The 26,162-nt window shown below is 40.3% G+C and overlaps 2 protein-coding genes across 36 annotated transcripts in view; one reads left to right on the top strand and one right to left on the bottom strand.

The window, feature by feature from the left end:
* Nucleotides 1-23,160, top strand: part of RIF1 (replication timing regulatory factor 1) — a 136,173-nt gene extending 113,013 nt beyond the window's left edge. Inside the window, exon 38 of the transcript XR_004441769.1 lies at nt 22,981-23,160. The gene's annotated coding sequence lies outside the window, so the exon portion shown is untranslated. The remainder of the gene's footprint in view (nt 1-22,980) is intronic.
* Nucleotides 1-26,162, bottom strand: part of NEB (nebulin) — a 232,207-nt gene that overhangs the window by 33,484 nt on the left and 172,561 nt on the right. For 29 of the 35 annotated variants that reach the window (XM_033231492.1, XM_033231495.1, XM_033231506.1 and 26 more), the window contains 22 exons: nt 24,129-24,233; nt 23,387-23,491; nt 23,038-23,142; nt 20,151-20,255; nt 19,882-19,986; nt 19,168-19,272; nt 17,734-17,838; nt 16,261-16,365; nt 13,900-14,004; nt 13,123-13,230; nt 11,308-11,412; nt 9,596-9,700; nt 9,034-9,138; nt 8,276-8,380; nt 8,075-8,185; nt 7,280-7,390; nt 6,646-6,747; nt 6,444-6,548; nt 4,884-4,982; nt 1,819-1,929; nt 1,123-1,227; nt 485-589 (listed from right to left, as the gene is read on the bottom strand). In XM_033231492.1, the coding sequence (XP_033087383.1) occupies nt 485-589; nt 1,123-1,227; nt 1,819-1,929; nt 4,884-4,982; nt 6,444-6,548; nt 6,646-6,747; nt 7,280-7,390; nt 8,075-8,185; nt 8,276-8,380; nt 9,034-9,138; nt 9,596-9,700; nt 11,308-11,412; nt 13,123-13,230; nt 13,900-14,004; nt 16,261-16,365; nt 17,734-17,838; nt 19,168-19,272; nt 19,882-19,986; nt 20,151-20,255; nt 23,038-23,142; nt 23,387-23,491; nt 24,129-24,233 (2,322 nt within the window). Of the gene's footprint in view, nt 1-484; nt 590-1,122; nt 1,228-1,818; nt 1,930-4,883; nt 4,983-6,443; nt 6,549-6,645; nt 6,748-7,279; nt 7,391-8,074; nt 8,186-8,275; nt 8,381-9,033; nt 9,139-9,595; nt 9,701-11,307; nt 11,413-13,122; nt 13,231-13,899; nt 14,005-15,480; nt 15,586-16,260; nt 16,366-17,733; nt 17,839-19,167; nt 19,273-19,881; nt 19,987-20,150; nt 20,256-23,037; nt 23,143-23,386; nt 23,492-24,128; nt 24,234-26,162 lie in introns of all 35 variants that reach the window. The other 6 variants (XM_033231517.1, XM_033231526.1, XM_033231501.1 and 3 more) reach the window with 4 other exon arrangements.

Raw genomic sequence — 26,162 nt, 5'->3', positions numbered from 1 at the left:
ATCTCGGCCTCCCAAAGTGCTGGGATTACAGGCTTGAGCCACCGCGCCCGGCTGGTATATGACTGTCTTACAAATTTAGTAATTTTGTAAATTCCCAGAAATGCTTTCAGTAGTAGACCTGATCATATCACTTCTCTGTCTGAAATCTTCCTGACTCCCTATAATCTACTGTAGTGTTCCCTAACCTGGGGCACAAACCAATGGGGCACATTGGAGTTACCATGAGGGGTTTGTCCCCTCATAACACACTCTTTATGCTTCTAGCCCCTGTCAGTAGCACATAATTGCATGTATATTTCTCACCTATGTGTAGATGTTGTTGTAATTTATAACATAAGAATTTGTTTCAAAAAGTTACCAAATTCAAAACCCCTTATATCTTCGTGCATTTTCTCAAACAATGGAGGGAATCTATGAAATTTTTTTTCACATTGTACTGTGGATGAATGTGCGCCAGAGGAAAAATTGGTCTTGATCCACTTACTATACTCTGTAATTCTGTGGCCTCTTTGAGGTGAAGCTGCTCCAGATTATCGGGTATGGTGTGGTAGTGGCCTTTACTCTTCTCATACTTCTTCTTGTACTGGTACTGAGGGGAAGGTGGCAAAAAAGACACATTGATGGAGAAGCTGCTCAGCATTCCGATTTTTCCTCTTTAGATTAGACATTTACACAGCACCATTGTCAAGATCAAACTAAAAATGGCAAACACTAAACAGGAGGTTAAGAAAAAGTTTTAAAAATGAGGATCCAAGTTCAGTATTGTCAGTTAAGATGTAAACACTTAGGTTGTGTGGCTTGTTCAAAGTAGCTGTTATAAGTAAAAAGTTAAAAGTGAAAGAAACTATTCCAGAGGGTATTTATGTCCTTAGGGAAAAGGGAGTGATTAATTGGAGGGCAAAATTTAAATATTCTAAAAAAAAGAAGCACTTTTGCATTCTGAGAGGTGTTACAGACAATGGAGAATTGGTAGATTAATGTCATTTGGAAGAATACACTGAAATGAGAACAGTTTCGTAATCTAGTGTATCAATAGCAAAGAAGATGCATGTGGGCTCAGAGAAAGAATTTAGTTCCAAATGGGTAAAACAAGCTGTTTCTGGAGCAAATGACTGAGCTTACAGAACTGGCAAGTTGGCTTGTATTCAGGACATGATTCATGATCAGAGACTCCTTCATGTCAGTCACAGGTTTGTGAAGTTTCTTCAGGTCAGCCTTATATTTAACCTATGTGTTAAAGGGGAAGAAAGGAAATCACATAAATGGGAAATGGAACAGCACCAATGAAAATCAAAGTGAGATAGCTCATCATCAGACAAATGCTGGAGATGGTGACGAAAAACCATACCTCATTCATAGTAGCCAGAAGGCAGAAACAACCCAAGTGTCTGTCAGCAGATGCATGGATAAACAAAATGTGGCATACACATACAATGGAATGTGATTTAGCCATAAAAAGGCATGAAGTTCTGATATATCCTAGAACATGGATGGACCTTGAACATATTATGCTAAGTAAAATAAGCCAGACACAAAAGGATAAATACTGTTTGATTCCATTTATATGCGCTCTCTAAAATAGGAAAATGCATAGAGACAAAAAGTAGATTAGAGGTTCCCAGGAACTGACGGGAGGAGGGAATGGAGAGTTTTTGCTTAATGGTTATAGAGTTTTTGTTGGTATGAAAACATTTTGGAAATAGTGACAGTACTTGGATAATATTGTGAGTGTTATAAATGCTACTGAATTGCACACTTAAAAACAGTTAAAATGGCAAATACCATGTTATATATTTTACCACAATTTTAGAAACATACCTCACTTGCAAGATTATTAGCATCTTTCATGACTTTGTAGAGCTGGCTGTCTTTCGGATTGTATTTTGGTGTCTTGCCCTTTTCTTTATCGAAATTTTCTCGGTATTTAACCTAACAGCAAATGCAAACATCCAAATTATTCCTGGCATCAATCAATTTGGGAATTGGGGAATGGTAGAAACACAAATGCCAAAGAATATGCATTATACATAGAGTGATGATATAATCTCTTATCCAAACTGGGACATTTAGAGTAAAGAAGACACTATTAATAATTAAGAATGACAAGACAACAGGCATTCAAATATACCGTCACTGGCCTTGCTCACTTTTATATTATTCCAAGGTATAAAAAATAATCACCTCTTTCTAATGCAAAACAAAAAAAAATGGAAAAGTCTTCAGGCTAAATTCAGATGTGATTTAATGTACCTGATTTGGAGCATTTTAGGACTCCTAACTAGCAAAACCAACAGCAATTTAAGTCTGTAAGAAATCCAGAGAGGGGCTGTAAATGATCAAGAAGGTTGAAAAATAAGGAATCTGTTAAATTAGGAGAATTTATTGTTATTTTAAAATAGTACTTTGGCTATATCATTTAAAAATTATTAAGCTTGGCCAAAAATGGTATAACTCCTGAGTAAACAAATATTAGAGTTTGGGGGTTACTGGCTTCAAGTGTGATTTCAGACTAGAAGTAGGAAAAAAGTGAAATACTTTAGAATAATGAGAAAAAATAAGATTAAATATACTTTTAGTATACATAAAAATAAGTTTAGGTAGGCAAAGGGCTAAATAACTCCAATTTAAAAAATAAGCACAATGCCTTGCACTAATAGTTGCTCAATAAATGTGATTTGATTGAATGAAAGGAAGAGACAGTCATTATGTCTAGGTAAAATATCTAAAGAGGATGATAGCCGGGTGTGGTGGCTCATGCCTGTAATCTCAGCACTTTAGGAGGCCAAGGTGGGCAAACTGCTTGAGCCCAGGAGTTTGAGACCAGCCTGGGCAACATGCTGAAACCCCATCTCCACTAAAAATAGAAAAATTAGCTGGGTATTGTGGTGCACCCCTGTAGTCCCAACTACTCAGGAAGCTGAAGCGGGAGGATCACTTGAGCCCGGAAGGTGGAGGCTGCAGTGAGTCAGGATCGCACCACTGCACTCCAGCCTGGGCGACAGAGCAAGACCCTGTCTCACAAAATAAATAAGAGGGTTTATTTATAGGAGAATTCAACAGAATGGAAAGTGACAGGAACATCTCCTAATTGAAAAACGAATTATGCTTTTATCAACAGTATTGTAGAATTAAGGCCAGAAGTAGAGTTCCACTAGTTATTCACTCTAAGAGGAATGAAAACTGAGCTGTTTCTAGATGTTAGCCAACCAAAAGGGCAATATTTAACCCTTAGGGAATCCTAGAGTTTCTGTTATTAAGATCAAAGACTCACACCAGTACCCCTCATGCTTCATCACTGCTCTTCACCTCCCCCAACTTGACACATCCAGCACAACAGACACAAAGTAACAATGAAATCTGCCACATCAGAGAAAATGCATTCACAATGCTGAGACTCCTTTACTTTGAATAAATCCTCAGTGGAAATGCAGAGAAAAAATAAGCATGCAGAACAGTTCAGCATGATGCAGACACACTGAGACAGACACAAAGTAAAGGAAAAATAAATGTCAACAAATGCTACAATGGCTCTTCTCTGAAAAAGTTTCACTCTCAACATAAAGCAGTGAAGTCCTGCTAAGGAAAGTCTGAGGTGTGAGCTGATGTCTGGACCAAAGGCAACTTTTCCTAAGAGATATAGAAGTCCACAAAGCTAGGAGATGTTCCCAAGAGCTGTGAAACACAGAAAAGCAAAGTAAACCAGATATGCAGAGTCAGAGTAGGGAAGAAAAGAAGCAAAAGCCCATCTCAAATGAGAATAAAATCTGCTGCTTTTAGAAGCATGCTAAAAGTCCTATCTTTTAGAAGATACTTGTTTCTGAAGAAGTATTTTTCAAGCAGCAGTCCCATTGGGTTCCACTTCAGTTTCTTTTTCTTCTGTTAATTTCAAGTTAACTTGGACCTTTTTAACTGAAAAAAAGTTATGACTCCCTTCTCCATAGGAAGTCCTCTAAACAAATGCAGTTTAGTACAACTACTAAGATGAATCTGAGTTCAGCACCTTTGGCCTTCCTTTTTGACTGAATCTTCTTAAAACTAGTATAGTTTGAAAGGTTAAAGACATGTAACTAGGCTTAGGACTCTAGGAATTCTTGGGATGGTATTTGACTAGGGAGTAATGTAGTAAAACTACATACACTTGGCATTAGGGAATGGTGAAGCTTTTTCCTGTTAATCATGGAAGCTAAGAGGCAACTCTGCAATGCTATGTTATCGGTAAGTGGCAGCCTCCGGGGTTTATAATCCCATCAGGCTCAGAAATTGGGCCTATTATGGATGTAGTATAGGAAAGTGATTTTGAATTAATTATATTTTTAGGAGTTTAATTGTATTTAAAGCTTAAGATCTAATTTTTAGCTCCTTTTTAGTGAATTGAGATGTATACTGGTACATCTAAAGACTGAAAAACAGTCCCGAGAATTAGAAAAGCTATTAAAAGTATATACTGTTGATTCATAGTAGGCCTGAACTAAGAAACTATAATAAACACAAATCTTCAGTATATTAAAAATCAAAAATGGCAAATAACTTCAGAAGAAGCAGAGGTTTCTTTGGTTGAAGAGAAGATTCTCAGTTTGTTTTAATTTCATCATTTAATTTGATCAGTGTCAGCAACCTAACATACACATACATTGGGGGGCCATCTCTGAGTCTAGTCTACCTTCCTATTCCAAATGGTAAGTTCCAGATGGAAAGTTTCATGCAGGAAAAGAAGGGTGTGTGCAAAAGTATATCCTTCAACAAATTTCCACAGCAATCTACACGTTCCAACACAAAATCAACAGAAAAGAGTGCAACCTGGTCAGTCCCCTGACCAATGCCAAGAAAGTAGACAAGAATCAGAGGAAGACAAATAATGGCTTGCTGGTGTCAGTCTTTCTTACATCACTGATGAGTACATTAATTTTCTTAAGATGCCTCATCATAGGGGTGTCATAAGATGCAGCGCCGTGCCCTCTCCTTTGGCCTTTGAGGTATTCCGCCTAGAGTACGCAGCAAGACAGCAAAGTCAGAACAGGGAGAGCCCACACACAGCTGAAGCTCCCTTGGGCCCAGGGCCACACCATGAAGCTGTCAATCCGGAGACCAGCCTTTCACATGAAGTGAATGTCCCATTCTCCATACCATAGGATTCACTTAGGATTAGAAACAGGAGCCTCTTGATTTTCAAAAACAATAAAGTTTTCAAAATTTCAACGTCATAGTCATTTCTTCGTTTTTAAATTATAATGATATGACCTTGTACATTTAAAAACATTTTTTGCATTAATAAGTTCTAGTTATATCTCATTACTCTTAGAGATTCCGCTGTTTCTCTGTTGGTGATCCCCTATCTTAGTTTCAGATACTTGTACAATTCCATTAATTTACAATAAAATATGTTACATAGGAATTTTAAGTTTAAAAACTTTTAAAAAATAATATTTGCTTTCATCAGTCATCTGACCCTTTTGTGTTTTCATAATTCTAACTTGTTCTGTCCCTTGACATTACTGCATTATAGCTTCCAAAAGATTGGAATCCCATGTTTGCTATTGCTGAAAGTCAGTCACTTACAACAACCAAATGTATATCCCAAACCTATTTCTTCAAACAGATACCTGAGAGAACAGACAAGGAAAAAGAAGGTAGGATCTGTAAATTGGAGGAGAAATAAGATATTCTTAAGCTAAAGTCCTATAGGATCAAACTTGCACTCTGACAAATCTGGTGGTAGATGATGGGATCTCTGAGCTAAAGTTTGAAAACCTGTCATAACTTGGGGAATTTTAGATAATTGGTCTAACAAGGGAAAATAAGTCATGTGGTAACTGGGTTTGGGCAATACATGTCTGAGTCCATTTGCTTCTCAATAATATGAAATCTGCAAGATTGTGGCATTCTCCGTCATCACCCTGTGCATACCCTGATCAAACACTTCTTGCCAAACAAAATTTTAATGGTTTATCCACGGACAAGTAATCTGAAGACATCTGCTCATCCCTACTTCCTAGCCCAGGCCGTTAATATATGTATGTTTAATGAAAAAAATATGAATATTTTCATCTGGTTGGATTCTAGAAGTTCGAATTTCATGGCTCTTCATGTTAAATCTACCCCAGGTGACTCAAGTATGAATCAGACCCCGAGGATGAAACTCTTAAGGCCTGGGGAGAGGTTCCAGTAGGACCTCATGAGCTGATGTTTTTATCACATAAAGATAGTTAAGCACACACAGACACCCAGACAAATGCCCATAAATGGAAAAGTGAACAAGAAAGGTCTAGACTGCTTAGAGGGAAACAAGAAAAGGCCCTCAGTGTGCTTTTATAACTCTTGGACGCTTTGCAGTACTATTACAGACCCAGCATCCCTTTGCATTTTCAATGTGGAAATCACTTCTTCCTGCAAGATCTTTCATAATCTCCTCACATGAGAGCCACCAGTGCACCCATCCGCATTACCTGGCTGCTCAGCTTGGCTGCCTTCTTGGCCATTTCTATGTCTGGGCGACCGAGCATGCTTAAGCCGTGGCTGCCTTCCTTGCGGTGCTTTGCTCTGTACTCCACCTGAATTAGAAAACCAAAATGGGCAATAGGTGATGGTTGCCTGGCATGCCTTGGCAGTGGCTGTTGGGGACTGGGGACATTTTAATGACACCCTTACCTCACTGGCCTGTTTGGCTGCCTGTGTGGCCTTCTTGATGTCTGGTCGATCAGCCACTGTGGTGTAATGCAGGTTCTCTTTGGCATCTTTTCTGTAAGCGACCTTTATTGGGGAAGAAAATGTTTACTCAAGAGATATGCTTTTTTTTTTTTTCTTTTGAGTTGGAATCTCGCTCTGTTGCCCAGGCTTCAGTGCAGTGGTACAGTCTCAGCTCACTGCAGCCTCTGTCTCTCAGGTTCAAGTGATTCTTCTACCTCAGCCTCCCAAGTAGCTGGGGAGTACAGGTGCGCACCACCATGCCTGGCTGATTTTTGTATTTTTAGTAGAGACAGGGTTTCACCATATTGGCCAGGCTGGTCTCGAACTCCTGACCTCGTGATCTGCCTGTCTCGGGCTCCCAAAGTGCTGGGATTATAGGCGTAAGCCACTGCGCCCAGCTGAGATACGCTCTTTCTAAAAGTCCCCATTAAGCACAATCAGCTTTTTTCCTTAAACCCAAACCAATTCTCACTACTAACTTTTTGAAACTACCACAGAGGAATTAGAGTGACCACACACTAGAACAAGAGAATGCACCAATTTGGGTTCCACTGCTTCAAATGGGCCCCCGAGAATGCTGAGAGGGAAAACTTACATCACTTTGCTTCTTGGCCACTTCCATAGCATGTTTCACCTCTGGTGGCTCCAGCATGATGGAGTAGTTGGATTTTCCTTTCTCCTTGACAAACTTCTTTTTGTAATTTGTCTAAATAGAGCCAGAATTACTTCTATGAGCAAAGGAAGCTGGGAACAGAGTTGGTTTACTTGAAGAACTGTGAAATCTTCAGGAAAATCCCTGCTCCCCATTTTGGCATCAGTCTGAGACTTAGATAAGACCCATATTCTAGTTCTTCTCTGTCATTTGTGTTCTGCAACCCAACACTAGAACCACCTGGCAATCTTTGGAGAACCTGGGTACAGGCAAATTAAGCTCTTTTATTTACCATTTCTACCTTTTAAAAATATATGGGACCATGTGGGACTCCTATAATACCGAGGTTACTACAGCATTATTGATAAGGATAGAGCAGGCAGAGATTACTGAGGCCCAAAGAGGTAGTTTTACCTTTCTAAAATTGGGTAGCAGTTTAATAATAGGAGAGGCCACTCTGAATCAGCAATGTTTCCTTCTGTTATTAATAGGTTAGTAACATCTGATATGGCTACATTACACGTCCTGCAGCAAAACACACATTTGCCATAATTGCCAGGATTGGAAAGCCAATAAATACTGGGTCATTTTAAAAATCAGAGTTTAAGGTTCACATGTAGATACTGATAGAAAGAGTGAAGCTACATAAAGGAAGCAAAAGGCAGCTGACACTATTTCACCAGATTCTACAGTCAAGTGGCATTGTTGCTGCCAAGAGAGCGGTGGTTGATCACTCACATCACTGACATGCTTGGTCACTTCCTTGACGTGAACAGTGTCCCGGGTCTCTGGTAGTGTTGTGTATGAGCCCTGTGCCAAGTGCTTCTTGACATAGTCCTTGTACTTGTTCTGGGGGAATCCATAGAGAGCTCATTAAGGCATCTGCCTGGGGTGTTCTCCCAAGAGGGAGGCAGAACTCATGGGCGGCTGGGGGGTTACCTCAGACACCAGGTGGCTGACAGTCTTCGCCAGCAGGATCTGAGGCGTGTCAGGTACGGCATGGCAGGTTCCTCTTTCCTTGACATGTTTCTCTTTGTATTTCAGCTGCAGGGGCAGGAAAAAGGGCATTTCTGTAGCTCCACTGGATATCCTACATATTTTTATTACACCCCCAAACCACTAGAACAGCATCGTTGACAATACTAAACTCAATAAAAGATGTGATACTTGCAAATCTTGGGAAATATTCAAAAGGGTTTTTTCCTTTTCTCTAGCAAGTTGTGGTTTTAATAACAATCAAAATGGATCTCGTGATGAATCTTTATATAGTCAGAGTTATGTTCACAGCATTCTCAGATACGCCATTTGTCCCTCCCATAAGCCCTGGGAGGCATTATTATTCCTTCTTTACAGAGGAGGAAACTGTAGTGAAGGGAAAATATGATCCCATAGAAAACAAATCATGGCGTTTCCATAAGGAGTCCAGCCAGGCCTTCAGGGTCCTAATTCCTGCTGTGTGAACACTCTGCTGGTGCCGTATAAATCAAGGATTGTCACCTAGATTTAATGGCCCTTGCACTGCTGCTGCCCTGCTTGACTGCTGGTGCCCATCACAGGATAGGCCATAATTCAGGACCCATACCTGAGCCCTGATGGAAGCAGCTCTTTTCCATCCTTCCCTGGTGTCCCTGGGGACTGTACCATGGGAAGATGGCCCTGAGTGAGATTAGGCATCATGGAAGGAACTAGATACTTACATCACTTTCTATTAAAGTATTCCTGAGGGCCAGCACCGTGTTTTTGTCATCAGTGACAGAAAGCTTGCAACCCTTGAGGAACTCCCGGTCCAGCTTATATTCAAACTGTTACAGAAGAAAGGCAGAAGAAAAGGGAAGGGTCACAGCACAGGAGGAAGCTGGGCATTTGATTAAACTCACAGGGAGTCCTCTTAAGGAGAGAACGAAGACTTGCTACCAGAATGAGGGAAGGGCTTCTTGGTCCCTCACTGCATTTTGGACTCCTCCTTTTCAGCCCAGCTGCCAGGACCAAGCTCCTCCATCCCCAGTCTTCCACCAGACTCTCCCCAGCCTCAGTCAGAACTCAGCCATTTGTGTCCAGGCCCAGCCAAAGGAGAATAGGCTTCATGGGCAGGTTTGGGTACTGAGCTCGCCTATCGCTCCCCTAACCATCCTCTGCTCCTTCTTGGATCTCAAACGAGCAAGGGTTAACACCCATGACAGTGGTTATTATAAATAATTATTCATTGTATTTCTCAGGTGCAGTATGCAGTTACGATCATCTATGTCTGTCCTGTCTTACATCACTCTGCTGTAGGGATGACTTGGCGGCCTGGAGGAAGTCCGGTCGGTCAGGGGTCCACTTCCAGTGGGCTTTGTTGGCCTCGTACTGTTTCTTATAGTCCAGCTATTTTTAACAGAAGAAAGAAATCACTTGATTCAGTAGGCTAAATTCATAAACACACACAGCACAGAGGGGCTCTTGCATTTTAAAACATCTCAAATCATGATTCCTAATGCAAGAGGGAACCCCAATTGAAATTTCTGTACAATTTATGCAGCTAGTCATCCATTCAGAGGTCATCTGTTGGGACCTTGTGGTCCTGAAATAGAGGCTAAAATTTTTAAAGGCCTCCAGGTGAAAGGATTCTTTAGGCTCTCTAGCTCTGCCAGTCCAGCCCAATCATCTTCAGAATCGAGTACTTTTAATTTCTAACTAAATTCAGTTTTAATTTTTAACAAAAATGATCAAACACTAGGTATTTATTGTGTGCCAGGCACTTTTCTAAGTTCTTTACAAATTACGGAACTAATTAAATGAATTATAAAATTTTATAAAATTAATTCACCTAATCTTCATAACAACTACATGAAATAGACAGCTGAAGAACCAGATGGAAAGGTTAAGTAAACTTTCCAAGGTGGGACTATTAGCAATTGGTGAAGCTGGAATTTAAACCCAGGCACTCTGGCCTCAGAGGTGCTTGCACGCTTCCTAGACTCTTCAGGGCTGGGAACTGGCTGCATTGGGCCAAATCTCAGCCACAGAATTGTATGTAATTTAGTTTGAGTGTCCATGAGGGGGGCCTGCACTATTAGGCACATTTCTTTCCTCATTCTTTCTCTCTTTTTAAAATTGAGGTATAATTTGTACACAATATAATGCACGTGCTTTTAGATATACTATTTGATAAGGTTTTTTTCTCCCTCATTTTATTTTGAAAAATTTCAAATATACAAAAAAGTTGCAAGAATATTACAGAGAATACCCATACAACCTGGATTTTGCAAGGTACATTTTACTGCATTTGCTTTATCTCACATCTGTCCTTCTATCCTTCTACCCTCAATCCGTCCTCAGCATATCTACAAGCTCTTTGCCATCTCCTACAGGCATTCCAGTTTGCTAGCCCTCATAAATATATGTCCCCTCTGGCACTAGTGGGTACTAATTGGGTTTTAATGGTTTCATTGTATAACCATTTAATATATTTTTAAGAAGTCAGTGCTCATCTAAATGCACAAAATTATTTCTGGAGTTGAGGCCTTAAGATGCTGCACCCAAGAAGAGAGTCAATGCAGGGAATATCTGAGCAGGAAGAAGGTCTAGGCCAATGCCTGACGGCACCAAATGGCTCAATGTTTTTTCATCAGAAGAAGCAGATTGTAGAGTTTGAGGCAGGAGGAGAGCACAGGGGAAGAGAAAGAAAACTGCTCAGGCACTTTCCAAAAATGCAACCTATGTTTCAGAATTAAATGTCCCATTTCTCAGCCACCCACTGCAAGAACTGAGTGGGTGCAGCATCCATGGCATGGGATGAGGACCCATGCTCCTTTGTGAGGACCAATGTAGCATTTATATTTTAGCATCATTGTTCATGCTCCTGGGGCCTGACTCTTGCTTTGGAATCAATCACTAGAGCTCAATTGCCTGAAGAGATGTAAAAAGAGGCCATGTGTCCTACAGAAGCTGGCAAATCCCCCACCATGCTTGGGGAAGTTTCTGGAACTTACATTGGTGTTGACTTTGTAGGCGTCCTTGGCTGCTTTGATATGAACAGCATCTGGCTCAATGGTGCAGTTGGATTTATTTCTTTGGTATACTTCTTTGTATTTCAGCTGTGGGAGGAAACACAGTGACAAGATTAATTTTTTTATAGCAGCATACTGAGCATCTTAAAAAACAAGAAATTAAATCCATGCATGACTATAGTACACAATGCTCCTTAAGATGGAATTTTAAAAATCTGCCGAGGAGCAAGGATACAGCCATGCAGAGATGCACCTTCCTATCTCAAATCAGGGCACACTGACTGTGGTCATCAGTGTCGCCATATAATTTTTTTTTTTTAACGGAGTCTCTCTCTGTTGTCCAGGCTGGAGTACAATGGTGCAGTCTCTGCAACCTCTGCCTCCCAGGTTCAAGCAATTCTCCTGCCTCAGCCTCCTGAGTAGCTGGGACCACAGGTGTGCGCCACCTCGCCCAGCTAATTTTGTATTTTAGTAGAGATGGGGTTTCGCCATGTTGGCCAGGCTGGTCTCGAACTCCTGACGTCGGGTGATCCACCCACCTCAGCCTTTCAAAGTGCTGGGATTACAGGTGCGAGCCACCGTGCCCAGCCTGCCATATAATTTATGTTTCTGTGCTTGTGCTGAAAGGACCAGTTGGACAGCTATTCATTCAGGTTTTCCTTTCCCCAAATCAGCAAATCCTGCGTTCAGAACATCTTGATAACTGCTGATGGAAGAGAAGCCTTTCCCCACCAGCTCACCCAGACAGAATTAGTCTTGCTGTCCTTCTATGCTCCCGCAGTTCTAGCTATTATCATGTCATGTTATAATTTTTTTTTTTAATCTGCCTATTCTTTCCATTAAAAAGAACTCCTTAAGGGCAAAGACTGTTTGTCATCCATCATCTCATTCCTAGTGTCAGGGACATAGACAATAAATATTTGATAAATGAATGAACTGATGGATACAGCAATCATTCTACCTTTTAAAAATATATGGAACCGTATATTGTCATTGCTAGAGACATACCTAGCAAGTTTTGGTATATGTGGGTTTGGATAGGAGGGAGAGGCACAGGGAAGGCTTAGCCTCTGCAGGCCCAACAGGCAGTTTTTCCATCCTGGGCCTGGGACTTACAGCTTCACCCACTTTTGCTCTTCTTAAATTTCAGGGTCCAGGGCCTCAATCTGGGCTTTCTCATTAATCGTTGGGGAAGGAGCCTAGGTTTTAATGTGATTAAGGCCAAAGTAAACTGTTCCAAGGGAGCCATAGTGGGGTTTACTAATGTGATCATAGGAATCACAATTTTCCTGGCTTCACCATAGACCTTCTTTACCAGTTGACTAATCAGTATCTTCAGGAGAAAGTCATGGAAATTCATTTTTAAAAAATCAGTACCTCAGGATATGTTTAAGCCCACTGGAGAGCCATCTGGGGAGAAGTTCAAGGCATGTGGAGAGGCCACATGAAGGGGTTCCTGTCTCATCTACACAATAGCCCAGCTCCCAGCCCACAGCCATCACCAATGACCAGCCATGGGGGTGAGCCACCTGGATGTTCTGGCTTGACTGAGCCCCAGGTGTCTGCCAGCAACATGGGGAGTAGGGCTACTCAACTGTGTCCAGTCAACTTACGGAATCATGAGCAAAAGAGATGACTGTTATTTTAAGCCACTAAGTTTTAGGGTGGTTGTTACACAGGAATAGATAACTGGGTTATTATCTATGTCATGTATCACCGTATGTAAACCAGGGTTTGTTACATCACATTAGAAGGAGGCCAAGATGAGAGGGACTGCTAAGCCATTCTAGTACTTACGTCACTGACTTCATCTTTAACCTTGCGGACATGCAGCAGCATGGGCGTGTCGTGGATTGTGGTGTAGCCTCTGGGTTTGGCCTTGTTGTATTCCAATTTATAAAGAATCTGAAAGAGATCAAAAAGCAGAAAGACATCATGTCATGGTTCTCAATGTATAATATCAAAATATAAATGCAAAGTGTTTTTCTGAGTGGTTATAAAGGAAAGAGAATTCTGTGAATTTGACAGGTGCTTTCATGCTCTCTGCTAAGACCTCACTGTTTCCAGCTGGTATGTCTGCCAGTTTGGTCACAACAATGCCTTTTCTTTTTCTTTTTGAGACAGAGTCTCACTCTGCCACCCAGGCTGGAGTGCAGTGGCGTGATCTTGGCTCATTGCAACCTCCATCTCCCAGGCTCAAGCAATTATCACGCCTCAGCCTCCTGAGTAGCTGAGACCACAAGGGTGCACCACCACATCTGGCTAATTTTTATATTTTTAGTAGAGATGGGGTTTGGCCATATTGGCCAGGCTGGTCTCAAACTCCTGGCCTCAAGTGATCCACCTGCCTCAGCTTCCCAGAGTGCTGGGATTACAGGCATGAGCCACCATGCCTGGCCACAAAAATTCTTTAGTGGGGAGGAGAATCCTGTGCATAACAGGGCATCTCACACCACTGCCTCCCTCCCACTAAATGGCAGTAGTCTCCAAGACTTTGTGACAATTTAAAATGCCCCTCGATGTCTGCAGATGCCCCCTGAGTTTGAGAAGGTATTCAGTGTTTCTTGCACTTACATCGCTGATTTGTTTGTTGACTTTTGTAGTACGCAGGTGTTCTGGAGTATCCACAATTGAGGTAAATTTGTCCTTTGATTTTTCATAGTTTTTCCTGTATTTGATCTAAATTGTGGAAGAGAAGAGTTAGCTCTTGAAACACCAGAGTGGGAGATGGTATCTAGCTTTCTCTTTAATTCCTAACTGGAAATGTTTACTATAAATTTGTGTCTGATAGCAAAAGTATAATGGAGTGAGCAGATGATAGTACTACTACTAATTTCCTTTTTTTTTTTTTTTTTCTCCGAGTGGAGTCTTGCTCTATCACCCAGGCTGGAGTGCAGTGGTGCCATCTCGGCTCACTGCAACCTCCACCTCCCGGGTTCAAGCAATTCTCTTGCCTCAGCCTCCTAAGTTCCAATATGTTTTATACACATGTACTCGGAGGCCCCCAGAGGTTACGAGACTGACCCAAGGGCACATTTAGACCGAATCTCAGAGCAGGACTAGAACCTGTTCTCTGGAGTCTGACAAATATTGTTTTACTCACAACATATTGTATTGAACATGTACAATCTCCAAAGGCATTTCTCCATATCAAAGATGAAACAGGGATGTAAAATAAAGAATGAGTATATATGGCTTGAAGTATTTATCATTTTAAAAAATTCATTTGTTTTTGCAATTTTCAAGTCATAATTATTTTCATGCACAGAAGCTGTTTTAAGCAGGACGGATACAGAGAGCACCATAAAATTTCATGCACAACTATTTGAGGATCATATAAGGACAAAGGAGGAAGTTCAGGCAAACAGGATATTTATAGGGAGAGTTTAACCTCCTCATTTCACATACTGATTTCATGGTAAACTAAAATGACAAAACAAGTTGCTAATAGAAAAGCTCAATTAACTTTTTTTTTGTCTGGGAAAAATGGTATTTTACTAACATTGTGTCTGGTAGTTACCAATTATCACATGTTTATTGCTGTGTCAAATTTACCTTTCAGCATGTGCTGGAAAGTGCATGCTTCAGTTGGCCTCCTAAAAAGGCGTTATTATCAGAGACACTGTTAACCAGTGTGTGTGGGATCAGATGTGCTGGAAATAACCTAGCAATTCAGGATCAAAGTCAAGAGGCGCCATGAACATATACAATATTCATAGAGCTGCACGGTAATCCTCATCTCCCCGCAACAGTTGTAGTGATAATTGAACAAGGGACACATTAGATGAAAACATTAAATATTCAGACCTTTTACATGCTGTTTAATCTACTTACTATCTTCAATCTCTGAGGAATCTATTTATTTGAGGCCAATACCGAAAAGTATAAATTAATGTTATACCAATTTGGAAATAACACTTGAAAGAATCAGTTAATTTTATTAAGAGTTCTGAAAGTGTCAAATGATGTACAGATGACCACTGTCCCATCACCTTTGGCCACATTCAAAGGTCATTTACAAGGAATGAATATTTACGTAGCTTTACCGTGTGAAGCCAGCATGGGCAGGGAGTGGGAGAGGAAATCAATGAAAGTGTACAAGGGAATGCATCCAAGACTTCTAAACCTCCTTCTTCACATCCCATCAGACATTACCTGGCTCCACATATGTGAATTGTAGAGAGCAGTCAACATATCTGGACGCAGAATTTCATTACATCCATGTTGCAGAAACATCTTGGCACTAGATTTATATTTTCTCTGTCCATGCAAAGAGCAGTGAAGCACAAAAGAGACTTATGAAGACAGAAAAGAACACGGCTCTATATCCCAGTCACCTCTGAGTGAAGAGATGTAGGCATACACACTTTATGTACTCACATATGTGTGGGTGAAGACATCAAATATGTCATAATGCCAAGCAGAATGACTGCAATGCTTGTGGTTGACCATTCATAGTCCTTGTGAATAGGGTATGATACAGCTAGTTTCACTTATGTTACCACCAAAATAGCTTTATAGAAAAGACAACATGTTTGGAATAGAAAGATATATAGTAAGGAGTTATGTCTTCTTTCCTACCATTAATTTTTGTTTTTTTGTTGTTGCTGTTGTTTGTTCACTTGTTTTTTGCTTTTGCAACTCAATCTGCAGTTTACAGTTGCGGTTTTTAAACAGGTTCTCCAGAAGAGTAAAGGATGGGAGGACCCAGCTTTTCCTTTCATCTTCACCACAGCACAAGTGAGAACACAGAGCATGGACTGGCGCACTCAAATAGCTGATAGGCTCTTTGGGTGGCTAGACAGATACTTTGAAACAGAACAGCCCAATATCATAGGCAGAACCTATGACATCCTTGCAGCAGACGGGACAACATCTCATGAGAAACCGGGAGCACAGTCCTGCCTGGGCCACCGGCCAGCCCCATCACAGTACCTGACTGATCTGGTCGCCTGCGGTCTTAGCCAGCAGATGTCTAGGCTCATCCACTACCAGCTGGTATTTATCTTTCCGCTGCTCATAATCAGCTCTGTATTTTTTCTGCTCAAACATCATAGCATATTATAGCAAGAGTACAACTTCAAGGCTTACACAGCAATGTCTCAAGGTCAACACTCCAGAGGGCCACAACATGTCATCTCTAGTGGCAGGCTCCCAACACACCCAAGTCAATAAAAATAGGGAAGCAAAGAGAGTCAAGTGGAGGAAGATTACCCGAAGAAGGCTGGAGTGTGGGATAGGTTAGATTTATGACACTGAAATTAGAGTTCCTTGTGCCCATTTTCCATCTTTACATATGATGCCATTAGCAATGTTAGGTTTTATGGCATTTAACAGTGTATTTAAAATAGGGTACTGATAAGCTACAGGTTTACTATTTAAGGCTGTGAGAATCTCAAAGCATAACTGATGCTAAAACATCCTGGGAAATTTGTAATAGTCTTCTAATACTATTAATGTATTGGATTATAAAGGAGACCTGGAAATTCTTCATGAAATAGAAAAACAGAAACAAAATATATCGGTATTATATTCATAGGAAGCTACTGGCAGTAATTCTTCAGGGTTGTCCAGTCTGGAAATCTACTGAAAGTGAACAGTCAAATGTAAAGACAACAAACAACAAAAAAGTCATACATTTAAGTAAATAGACCATTGGCTACATTTTCATTTTTAGATACATTGTACTAATTTTCTCATGTAATTTTTGAGCTTATGGAAACCTGTGAAAAATCTGAAAATAGGAAATTAAATACAACTTTAACTACAAAGCCATCCCAATATTATAAAACTATCCAAACTAAATAAATTCATAGCTTGTTTATTTTAGCCATGTTGAGCTAAATTTAACTTATTGAAAAGATGGTTACAGGAAAGGCTGGATAAAATAGAAAGAAAAAATTGGGGTGCAAATGGATACTTCTGTGCACCAATATATGTGGGAGTAACAATGGCAATATCTTTGAAGCATGAATCACAACTATTCCTTTAGCATAGCTCTTCCAATCACTGACATTTTGGTGCCTTAGTAGAGGATACTCAATTAACCTTGAACTTCTGCATCTCCCAAATCTATACAATATTCTATATAAGGGAGTTCTGCCGACAGTCAAGAAAATCCTTTACCTCCCTGGTATTGTCACCCACAGGGCTGTGCTGCCCTGCGTTTGTGCTGATGTTTGCAGGACTCTCCCACCACTGAACGGTCCCTTCACTTGTTCTTATTTGTAGTTTGGCAGAGCTTGTTGGACGGTGACATTATAGAGTCTTTTCCAAATCTTTAGTTAAAATGAAAACTTAGGACGGCTTTCCTGTCATTCTGTGTATTGGGCTTTAATTAAAAAAAAACTCTGAGACTTCCTTTAGGGAATTGAATAGGCTTAATTGGAGCAGTTTATTCATACATACCTCATTCATCAATTGAGTTGCATACTTGAAATGCCTATTGATTGGAGAGTCGGCAACATACTTGAAATCTGACTTCGTCCTTTCAAATACTTCTTTATACTTATACTAGAAAAAACAGAACATGGTTACTTGACAGCAGGCTATGATTATCTTAAGAATGAGACATGCTGTTTATCATATCATATAATTGTGATAATTAATTCATAGAGCTAACACATATTCGTTTGTTGGTTTGTTTTGAGACAGGGTTTCACTCTTTTGCCCAGGCTGGAGTGCAGGGCATAGTCATAGCTCATTGCAACCTTCGCCTCCCAGGCTCAATCGATGTTCCCACCTCAGCCTCCCAAGTAGGCGGGACTACAGGTGGTACACCACTACGCCTGGCTAATTTATGTATATTTTGTAGCAATGGGGTTTTGTCATGTTGCCCAGGCTGGTCTCGAACTCCTGGGCTCAGGCTATTCCCCCTGCCTTGGCTTCCCAAAGTGCTGGGATTACATGCGTGAGCCACAGAACCCAGCCAAGCTAACACATATTTACTGATTGTTTATTCTACCTCCAAGGCAATGAAGGGTAGAACTGCCTAGATGTCTTGAAAACTGGCCCAAAAGTGGACACTAGAAAACGCTCCCATTGAATGGATGCTGAATAGATTTATTTTCCATATTGGGCAAAAATCTAAATATTATAATTATTATTTAAATATAATTATTATTTAACTTTGAAAGTATTTTCATGTGCACTTGAAGGTTTTTAGTACATTAATTTGAAGATAGTTTTCCAGCAATTAATCAGATAATCATAATCTTCTAAGAGCAGGTGTGGGGTATGACCCTGTTTTTAAACAGCTTCATGAGTTAGAATGGGTTTCACCATTCCATGGTGTTGTAACCAACAAAGAAGAATGTGCCCTAGAATGAATTTGGCCCACAACATCTTCTTAGACGTTTTATTTACTATCTGGCATTTTTCAGGAAAAAGTTTGCTGGATCATCTCGTACAGATCAAATGCAAGTGAATTGAATTGCTTTATTTTGTAAATAGGAAAATGAGGCCATAAAAACTAGATGGTTTGCCTCATGTCATACATTATTTGTGGATTAAAATAACCCCACTTCATATCATAAAGCTATCATATCAGCTTTAATAGGAGAAACTATCCAGAGACATATTAATAAGGAGAGAGTTCTAGAAGAATCATGAGGGGCTGAACTGAGATGACTTTTCATCAAATTCAAACAAATGCCTTCAGTCAATGAGGTTAATACCCAAGAGTTTCCTAGGAGTGAACAATTCAGCATGTACTCAAACGATAAGGTCTAGAAGCCATGATACGGATGGAAACGTGAAGGACTATTTCCTCAGTGCTAATTCTCTCTGTGGGTACAGGTGTGTGTCAAATGGATGTGGCCAATTCTCCTTGAATATATATACCTTGCTGTAGAGAGTCTTGTTCTTTTCAGCCAGAGTGAAATCAGGGGTATCATAGGCATAGCAACCAATGCCTTTAAGCCAAGTCAAGTCTTCCTTATATTTTACCTGGGAGAAGAAGAACATCAAAGAGTTCTAAGAAGCCATCTCCAAACAGTAGTAAGTTAGTATCTATACAAGTGGAACAAACAGAAGCCCCACCCCTTGAGGTATAATTTCAAACAAGTTTCCAGTAATACTGACCTCTGGTATATTGTTCTATAACATATGGAAGTTTTCCATTTTTAATACTAATTAAAGCAATTCAAATTTAACAAGCATACTTTCCTAGAGAGTATATCATTAGCTTGGCAGCTGTATTTTCATACACAGAGTTGAACTTTCTAAGTGAGCATTGTTATGTGTCTTAATTGCTTCATGAAGTTGTCACTTCAATGGATCAAAAATAGGCTATTTCCTAGATGATATATATCACTTCCAGTACTGTAATATGGTATCATACATTTAGGAGAAAAATAGGTTTATAAATTTGAATATACATTTCTTTCTCCCAAGTTGAAATTCACTCACTTAGCAATTGAGTTTTATGATTTAAACATCCACACACAAAATCTAAAATCTAGCCAAGTGTTTCTTCAGTTTTTATGAAGTGTTTGATTTCAGAGCTTAAATGGGAATATGAATTTATATGTGAAAACAGAAGATGTCAACACTCACATCACTGACTGCGTCAGTGACTGCTCGGTGGTGGAAATGCTCCGGACGATCAGGAATGGACCTCCAGATACCCAGCTGGCTCATGTAGTTCTCCTTGTATTTTATCTGTTATAAAAAACACAAAGACAGCTGTAAGTCTTACCCAAAGTTAATGTAAATATGGCTTCTTCTCTCTGGAGAACTTTAGAAGAGGGAGATTGCTAAAAAATGTGTGTATCTATATGGTGAGTTCTAGAGCCCAACACAAGTAGAAATATTTAGGGACATACTTTACTGATGTCATCTGTGACTTTGCGATGATAGACAATGTCTAGGGCATCTTTCACGGTGTGGTATTTTCCTTTGGTCTTTTGAAATGTTTCTTTGTAGCGTAGCTAGAAAGAAAAAGCACATGAATTACAAAAAACCACCAAGTTAAATAACTGAGCTCTTTTACGCTTGAACTCTCTTGTCTCCTCTCTTTGGTTTTCCCATGAATACATTTAGGAAAAATTTAAAAGCTTTTTTTCAGACCCTAGAAGAGAAAAAGAACATTAGGAAAAACTGATGAAATCCAAAGCAACTGTGGAATTTAACTGATCATAATGTATCAATCTTGGTTCATTGGTCATGGCAAATCTACGATGGTGATATAGGTGTTGGCAACAGGACAAACAGGGGTGTTCCCCTGGGTGTGGGGCATGTGAGAACTCTGTACTATCTTTGACACTTTTTGGTAAATCTAAGACTACTTAAAATAAAAAGTTTTTTAAAATGTAAAACATAAACCAAAAGCTCATTTGAGAGGGAGAAAAAAAAAAACCAAACAAACATAACATTGTTGAGCCCAAGATATGCTAATGTACCTGGAAAAGGGGAAAAGGTCTAGCTTCTAACTCCTGGTATTAAAATGCCTTCTCGGCCGGGCGCGGTGGCTCAAGCCTGTAATCCCAGCACTTTGGGAGGCCGAGACGGGCGGATCACGAGGTCAGGAGATCAAGACCATCCTGGCTAACACGGTGAAACCCCGTCTCTACTAAAAATACAAAAAAACTAGCCGGGCGAGGTGGCGGGCGCCTGTAGTACCAGCTACTCGGGAGGCTGAGGCAGGAGAATGGCGTACACCCGGGAGGCGGAGCTTGCAGTGAGCTGAGATCCGGCCACTGTACTCCAGCCCGGGCGACAGAGCAAGACTCCGTCTCAAAAAAAAAAAAAAAAATGCCTTCTCCACTAAGCAGTCTTAAAACTTTATTTCATTATAATCTTTATCTTTGTGATATTTCAAGAGAAAACAGCTCTGATTCTAAACTGAGAATATCATAGAAGATTTATCTAATCTACACAAGATGGGTGCTTCTCTGCACAACCTATTTTCAACGTCAAACAGTTCTTTTCTTTTTGGGTAGCTGAGCAAACACACAATGAAAGGTGTCTTTTCTTTGACTTTGTAATTTTGTTTTTTAGATGGATCATAAGATTGCTTAGATCTACTTGTGGGGCTAGCCACGGTTAATACACTGAATTAAATGCCAGATACTACCCTTGTTACATTAGACTATTGTAAAGATCAGAGTTATCAGAATTTCTACTGATAAAACCCTAGGGATGGCGCTGTCTAGTGGGGCATGATGAATCCCAGGGCCAATTTCCATGTGTGGTCACTGCTGTAAGATATTAATTCAGCTTGGTTCAAATAAATATTCAACAGTAACTTTGAAGTGATAATGATGAAGGATGTCACATGAAAACTAAAAATATCCTCGAAGGTAGATTTTGAGGGGAGTATATGATTTTTTCCCAGTATGTATGTATGTATATGTGTGTGTGTGTGTATATACACATATATACACACACACACACATATATACTTTTTTTTTTTTTGAGATGGAGTCTTGGTCTGTTGCCCAGGCTGGAGTGCAGTGGCACAATCTCGGCTCACTGCAAGCTCTGCCTCCTGGGTTCATGCCATTCTCCCACCTCAGCCTCCCAAGTAGCTGGGACTACAGGCGCCCTCCACCATGCCTGGCTAATTTTTTGTCTTTTTAGTAGAGATGGGGTTTCACCGCGTTAGCCAGGATGGTCTTGATCTCCTGACCTTGTGATCCGCCCGCCTTGGCCTCCCAAAGTGCTGGGATTACAGACGTGAGCCACCGTGCCTGGCCCCAGCTTATATTTTAAGCACTAACTGGCATTGCCTTTTTCTAACTAGTAGGCTCTTCTCTGCTCCAAATAAAAATTCCTAACAAAATTATGGAACTGAGATATTGTTCACATTTGCTGTACCTTCTCTTTTCTGCTTTAGGGTGTACTGCAATTACCTTAAGATGCCTTGAAATCCTAGAGTTATGTTGCTAAGTTGAGGGGGTCATGAAGTTGGCTTGATTTTTGGCTCAGTTTAAGTCCCAACATGTCTAGTCCTCTAGGGGTGTGGCTCTGGTAATGGGTACAGTGAATTCCTGGTTGGGCCCTGAGACACAAAACCTGTAAGGACTGGCTATTTACCTTGGAGTCACTATTTCACATCTTCATTAACTGATTATCACCATTAAAAGGCAGCCTTGCCCTCGATTGTGTGATATGGAAAATGAACATCTGTCCTCCCTAATTTTAACCACTGTGTCATGCATCATTCACATGATCTATATGCAATTAAGAAAAGAAAGGGAACAAACATTTTCTGAGTATCAACTAGGAGCCCAGCAGCATGCTAGACACATATACATTATCTTGTTTGGTTTTACTTAATTATCACAATTTTCATTGTCATTCCACATATATGAAAAGAGACTCAGAAAAATTAGACAAATGATAAAGAATCATACAGCAGGCAAGTAATAGCATCAGGATTTGAATCCATGTCTGGCTGACTCCAAGACCATAATTTTATGGATAAGTAAACTGTCAAGTATCCCCAGAAAATGCTACTGAAGAATTACAAGAAAGGGTCATATTTTTACTCAGGAGAGAATTGAGAAGAATAGGCTTCTGGTATCTCTCAGCTATTTTGCCTGACTGGTATTCTTTGGGCCATTTTTTTTTCCTCCTTAAAAAAAAGTGTGTTTTTTTCCTGGGCCATGACTTAGAACTATGGATACGGCTGAAATATGTTATGTTTCTTAGGTACTTCAACCTCAGCTCTCCCTATCACAACAGAAGGAAAAAGGAAAGGATGCATACATCGCTGGCATTCCAGTAAGCCCTCTTGGCTCTGATGAGGATTGGCGTATCTGGAACTGGAGTGTACTTGTCCTTCATCTTTTCATATTGAATCTTGTACTTTTTCTGAGAAACAAATACAGAAGAGAGAGACAAGTTTAAATGTCTTCCCAATTCCCAACCAAGCCACAGGTCTTGTGGAGGGGCACAAAGTGTTACACACTTTAAGTGAATAGCTCTGCCTTTTGTGTTTTGATGATGCTGAGCACCATTTATAGTAATGAACTCTCTGATCAGAGGTAGCAGGGGAAGGTTTTCACAAAGTATTTTTCCTTTTACCCAGTGCCTCAGTGCTGAATTCCTATCTTACCTCGCTGACCATGTCCTTCACGTCTTTAGCGTGCTTCAAGGCTGTGGTCTGGTTTCCAGCGTGATGATGGGGTCTCTCTTTGGTGGCAAGTTCAACATACAGATACTGAATAAGAGAAGAAAGTGAGGTGTCACAGAGATAAAGCATTTAGTATTTAGCATTCAGTCCACCTCATTCATTTCTAACCATTCAGCAGGAAGGTGGTATCTGCTTACTGTCCTGATGTTTGTTTGCTTGTTTTTTTGTTATATGTGCTTCTGTTCATTTGTTTCTCTCTGTGTCTCATATTTGAAAACACATATACATGCTCCAGTTATCTAATATGCCTACTGCTGAGTATGAGCCAAGCAAAGCTATGTGATAAAGAATACTAACAGAAGAGTGAGAGGATTCTGATAGACCCCTCAACATATTTTCCCCTCATTTTTGCTTGAATGCATGAAATATAGCTTCGTTTGTCTGTGGATAACAGGAAGATCTTACAGAATGATCAAGCAATTATTTTCATTAGTTTAAGTTCACAGACCTCAAAGTTTTATAACACTTAGGAAAGAAGATATGGCATCCCTTGTCTGAGTAAAACACAACCATAATGATCATGGCCCCAAAGAGAACTGCTTCTTCAAGAGCAGTGTTAGTGGGCATGAGGTTGCAGCCAGGACAACCAAGTGTGTGAGTCTGCCACTGGCCAGGTGACCCCCCGTGATGCTTGAGTGGCAGGTTTATGAACCTCTGAGCTTACCTGACTCTGAAGCTTCTGCCCTCGCTTGGCTCTTAAAAGATCAGGAGTATCAGGAACTGAAGTAAAGATTGACTTCTGCTTCTTGCCTGCAGCTCTGTAGACCAGCTAGACATAAACGAAGTCATCACCATCATTTCTGTTTCATGAGCATGTTATGTTCTCTGCAGATGCCTTCACTGCTTTTACATAGAAAAGGTAGGAGCCCTCCCACTGCAATGATTGCAGTTTCTTCCCAATAAACCAAGCTTTTATTTACCTCCTGCACCCTCCTTTTCTCTTTTCCCCTGTGTCAAAACAAGAGACATTCTCTAGCCTGTCCAAAATTCAAGCCTCCTGCTGTGTTCTTGGTCCCACTTGCAGTTAGTTGTCCCTTCTAGTACTCTAATCCAGCAATTGTCCCCTTCTCCTCTGTATCTTCCATCCTTCTTGTTTTCCCAACCCTGTCTTCACCTGCAAACAGACTCAAGACCTCCCGTCATTAATTAAGCCTTTTCTAGCCTCTAGCCAATGGCCTTCATTCTTCTTTTCTCAGCCAAGTTGCCTGTGTTTCTTCTTTGCCTCTCTTTTGATTAATTTCTCAAGACCATAGTTTGGCTCCTCCCTACTCACACCAATGAAGTCACACTCATTGAGACTACCAAGGACTTCATGATTGCCACGAACACTTCTCTGTAGCAACTGAAGCTGCTCAGTGTTTCATTCCTGAAAACTCTTTTCTCTGGCTTCCATTCCACCATTCTTCCCTAGGTGGCCTCCTGTCTTTTAGGCCTCCTCATCAGCCTCCCTCTGTGGTTCTGCTCTCATGCAAAGGCTGCTGTTAGCTGGGGTGAAAGATTGGCCCCTTTCACCCAAGACATTCTCCTGGGGTGATCTTATCTGTACCTGTGATCTCAAACATCACTTTGAGATTGATGACTTCCAAATCTACATATCCAGTGTCTTTCCTGAGCTCCAGACCCAAGTTTTCTGCAACTTTCTGAATTTGGGTGATTTACCATGTTCAATGTATAATTCTTTATATTGCCTCTATCTCTATCTCAAATTGCTTCTCCTATTTTCTCTATTTTGCTAAATGACTCTTTGATATCCCAGTTACTCAGGTCAGAAACTGCGGGGAGTCATCCTAGGCTCCTCCCTTATTCCTACATCAAAATGGTCATGAATCCTGGGCTCCTCACTTTGTGATATTTTGAAATCTGATTCTTTGCCAACACCACTGCTCTAGTTCAGCCTTCCATCTTATTTTCTACATGTCGAAACCACCTGCTCATCTCCTCTATTGGACCACTCCACATGATTCACCCATCTTTCAAAAGTCTGAGACACATTTTTTTTAATGCTCAAATCTATTCTTCATAGAAATAATTCTTCAATGATTTTTCATAAGGTCCAAGGGCATTTACATAACACCTACGAGTCTTTATAACCTGACTCCAACCCATATTTCTGTAATAGCTTCATTTCCCAGTGTCCTGCCACACCCCCCATGTGCTATGTAAACTACTCCCAGTTACGAGAACTCATTATGGCTGCTTTCACAGACTGTCCTTCCTGCCTTGAATGTTCTTCTCCCTCTTATTTGCCTGGAAAACTCCAAGAGTCCATGCTGTCTTGACTATTCCTATATAAGACCATTTATCACACTGATGCCTGTTTCTTCTCCAAGACTAGGGCACAGCAGTTCAGTGGTACGATCCTTTCATCAACTAGAGCTCAGACAAAGGGCCTAAAAAATAATAGTTCCCTAATAAATGTTGAAGGAATTTAATATAATGAGGCAAATGAGAAAGAACAAATGGAAACCAAATAAATTCTAATCATGGATATAAATACCAGTTGAACAGATAAAATGTAAGAAATACACATACACACACACACACGTCAATTTCTTTAAATCCGAATTATATACCACTGCAAGTTAAAACAAAGTATAACTTGTGGGTTTGGGGCTGATTTTTTCATGTTACTATTGAGAGGAAAGAGATAAACTAAATGAAAACTTAATGTTTCTTACAAGCTAAATTTTGAGTAAAG

The sequence above is a fragment of the Trachypithecus francoisi genome, unplaced genomic scaffold, assembly GCF_009764315.1.
Source record: "Trachypithecus francoisi isolate TF-2019V2 unplaced genomic scaffold, Tfra_2.0 Lachesis_group13, whole genome shotgun sequence".
NCBI lineage: Eukaryota > Metazoa > Chordata > Mammalia > Primates > Cercopithecidae > Trachypithecus > Trachypithecus francoisi.
This window is presented reverse-complemented; position numbering and strand designations above follow the sequence as displayed.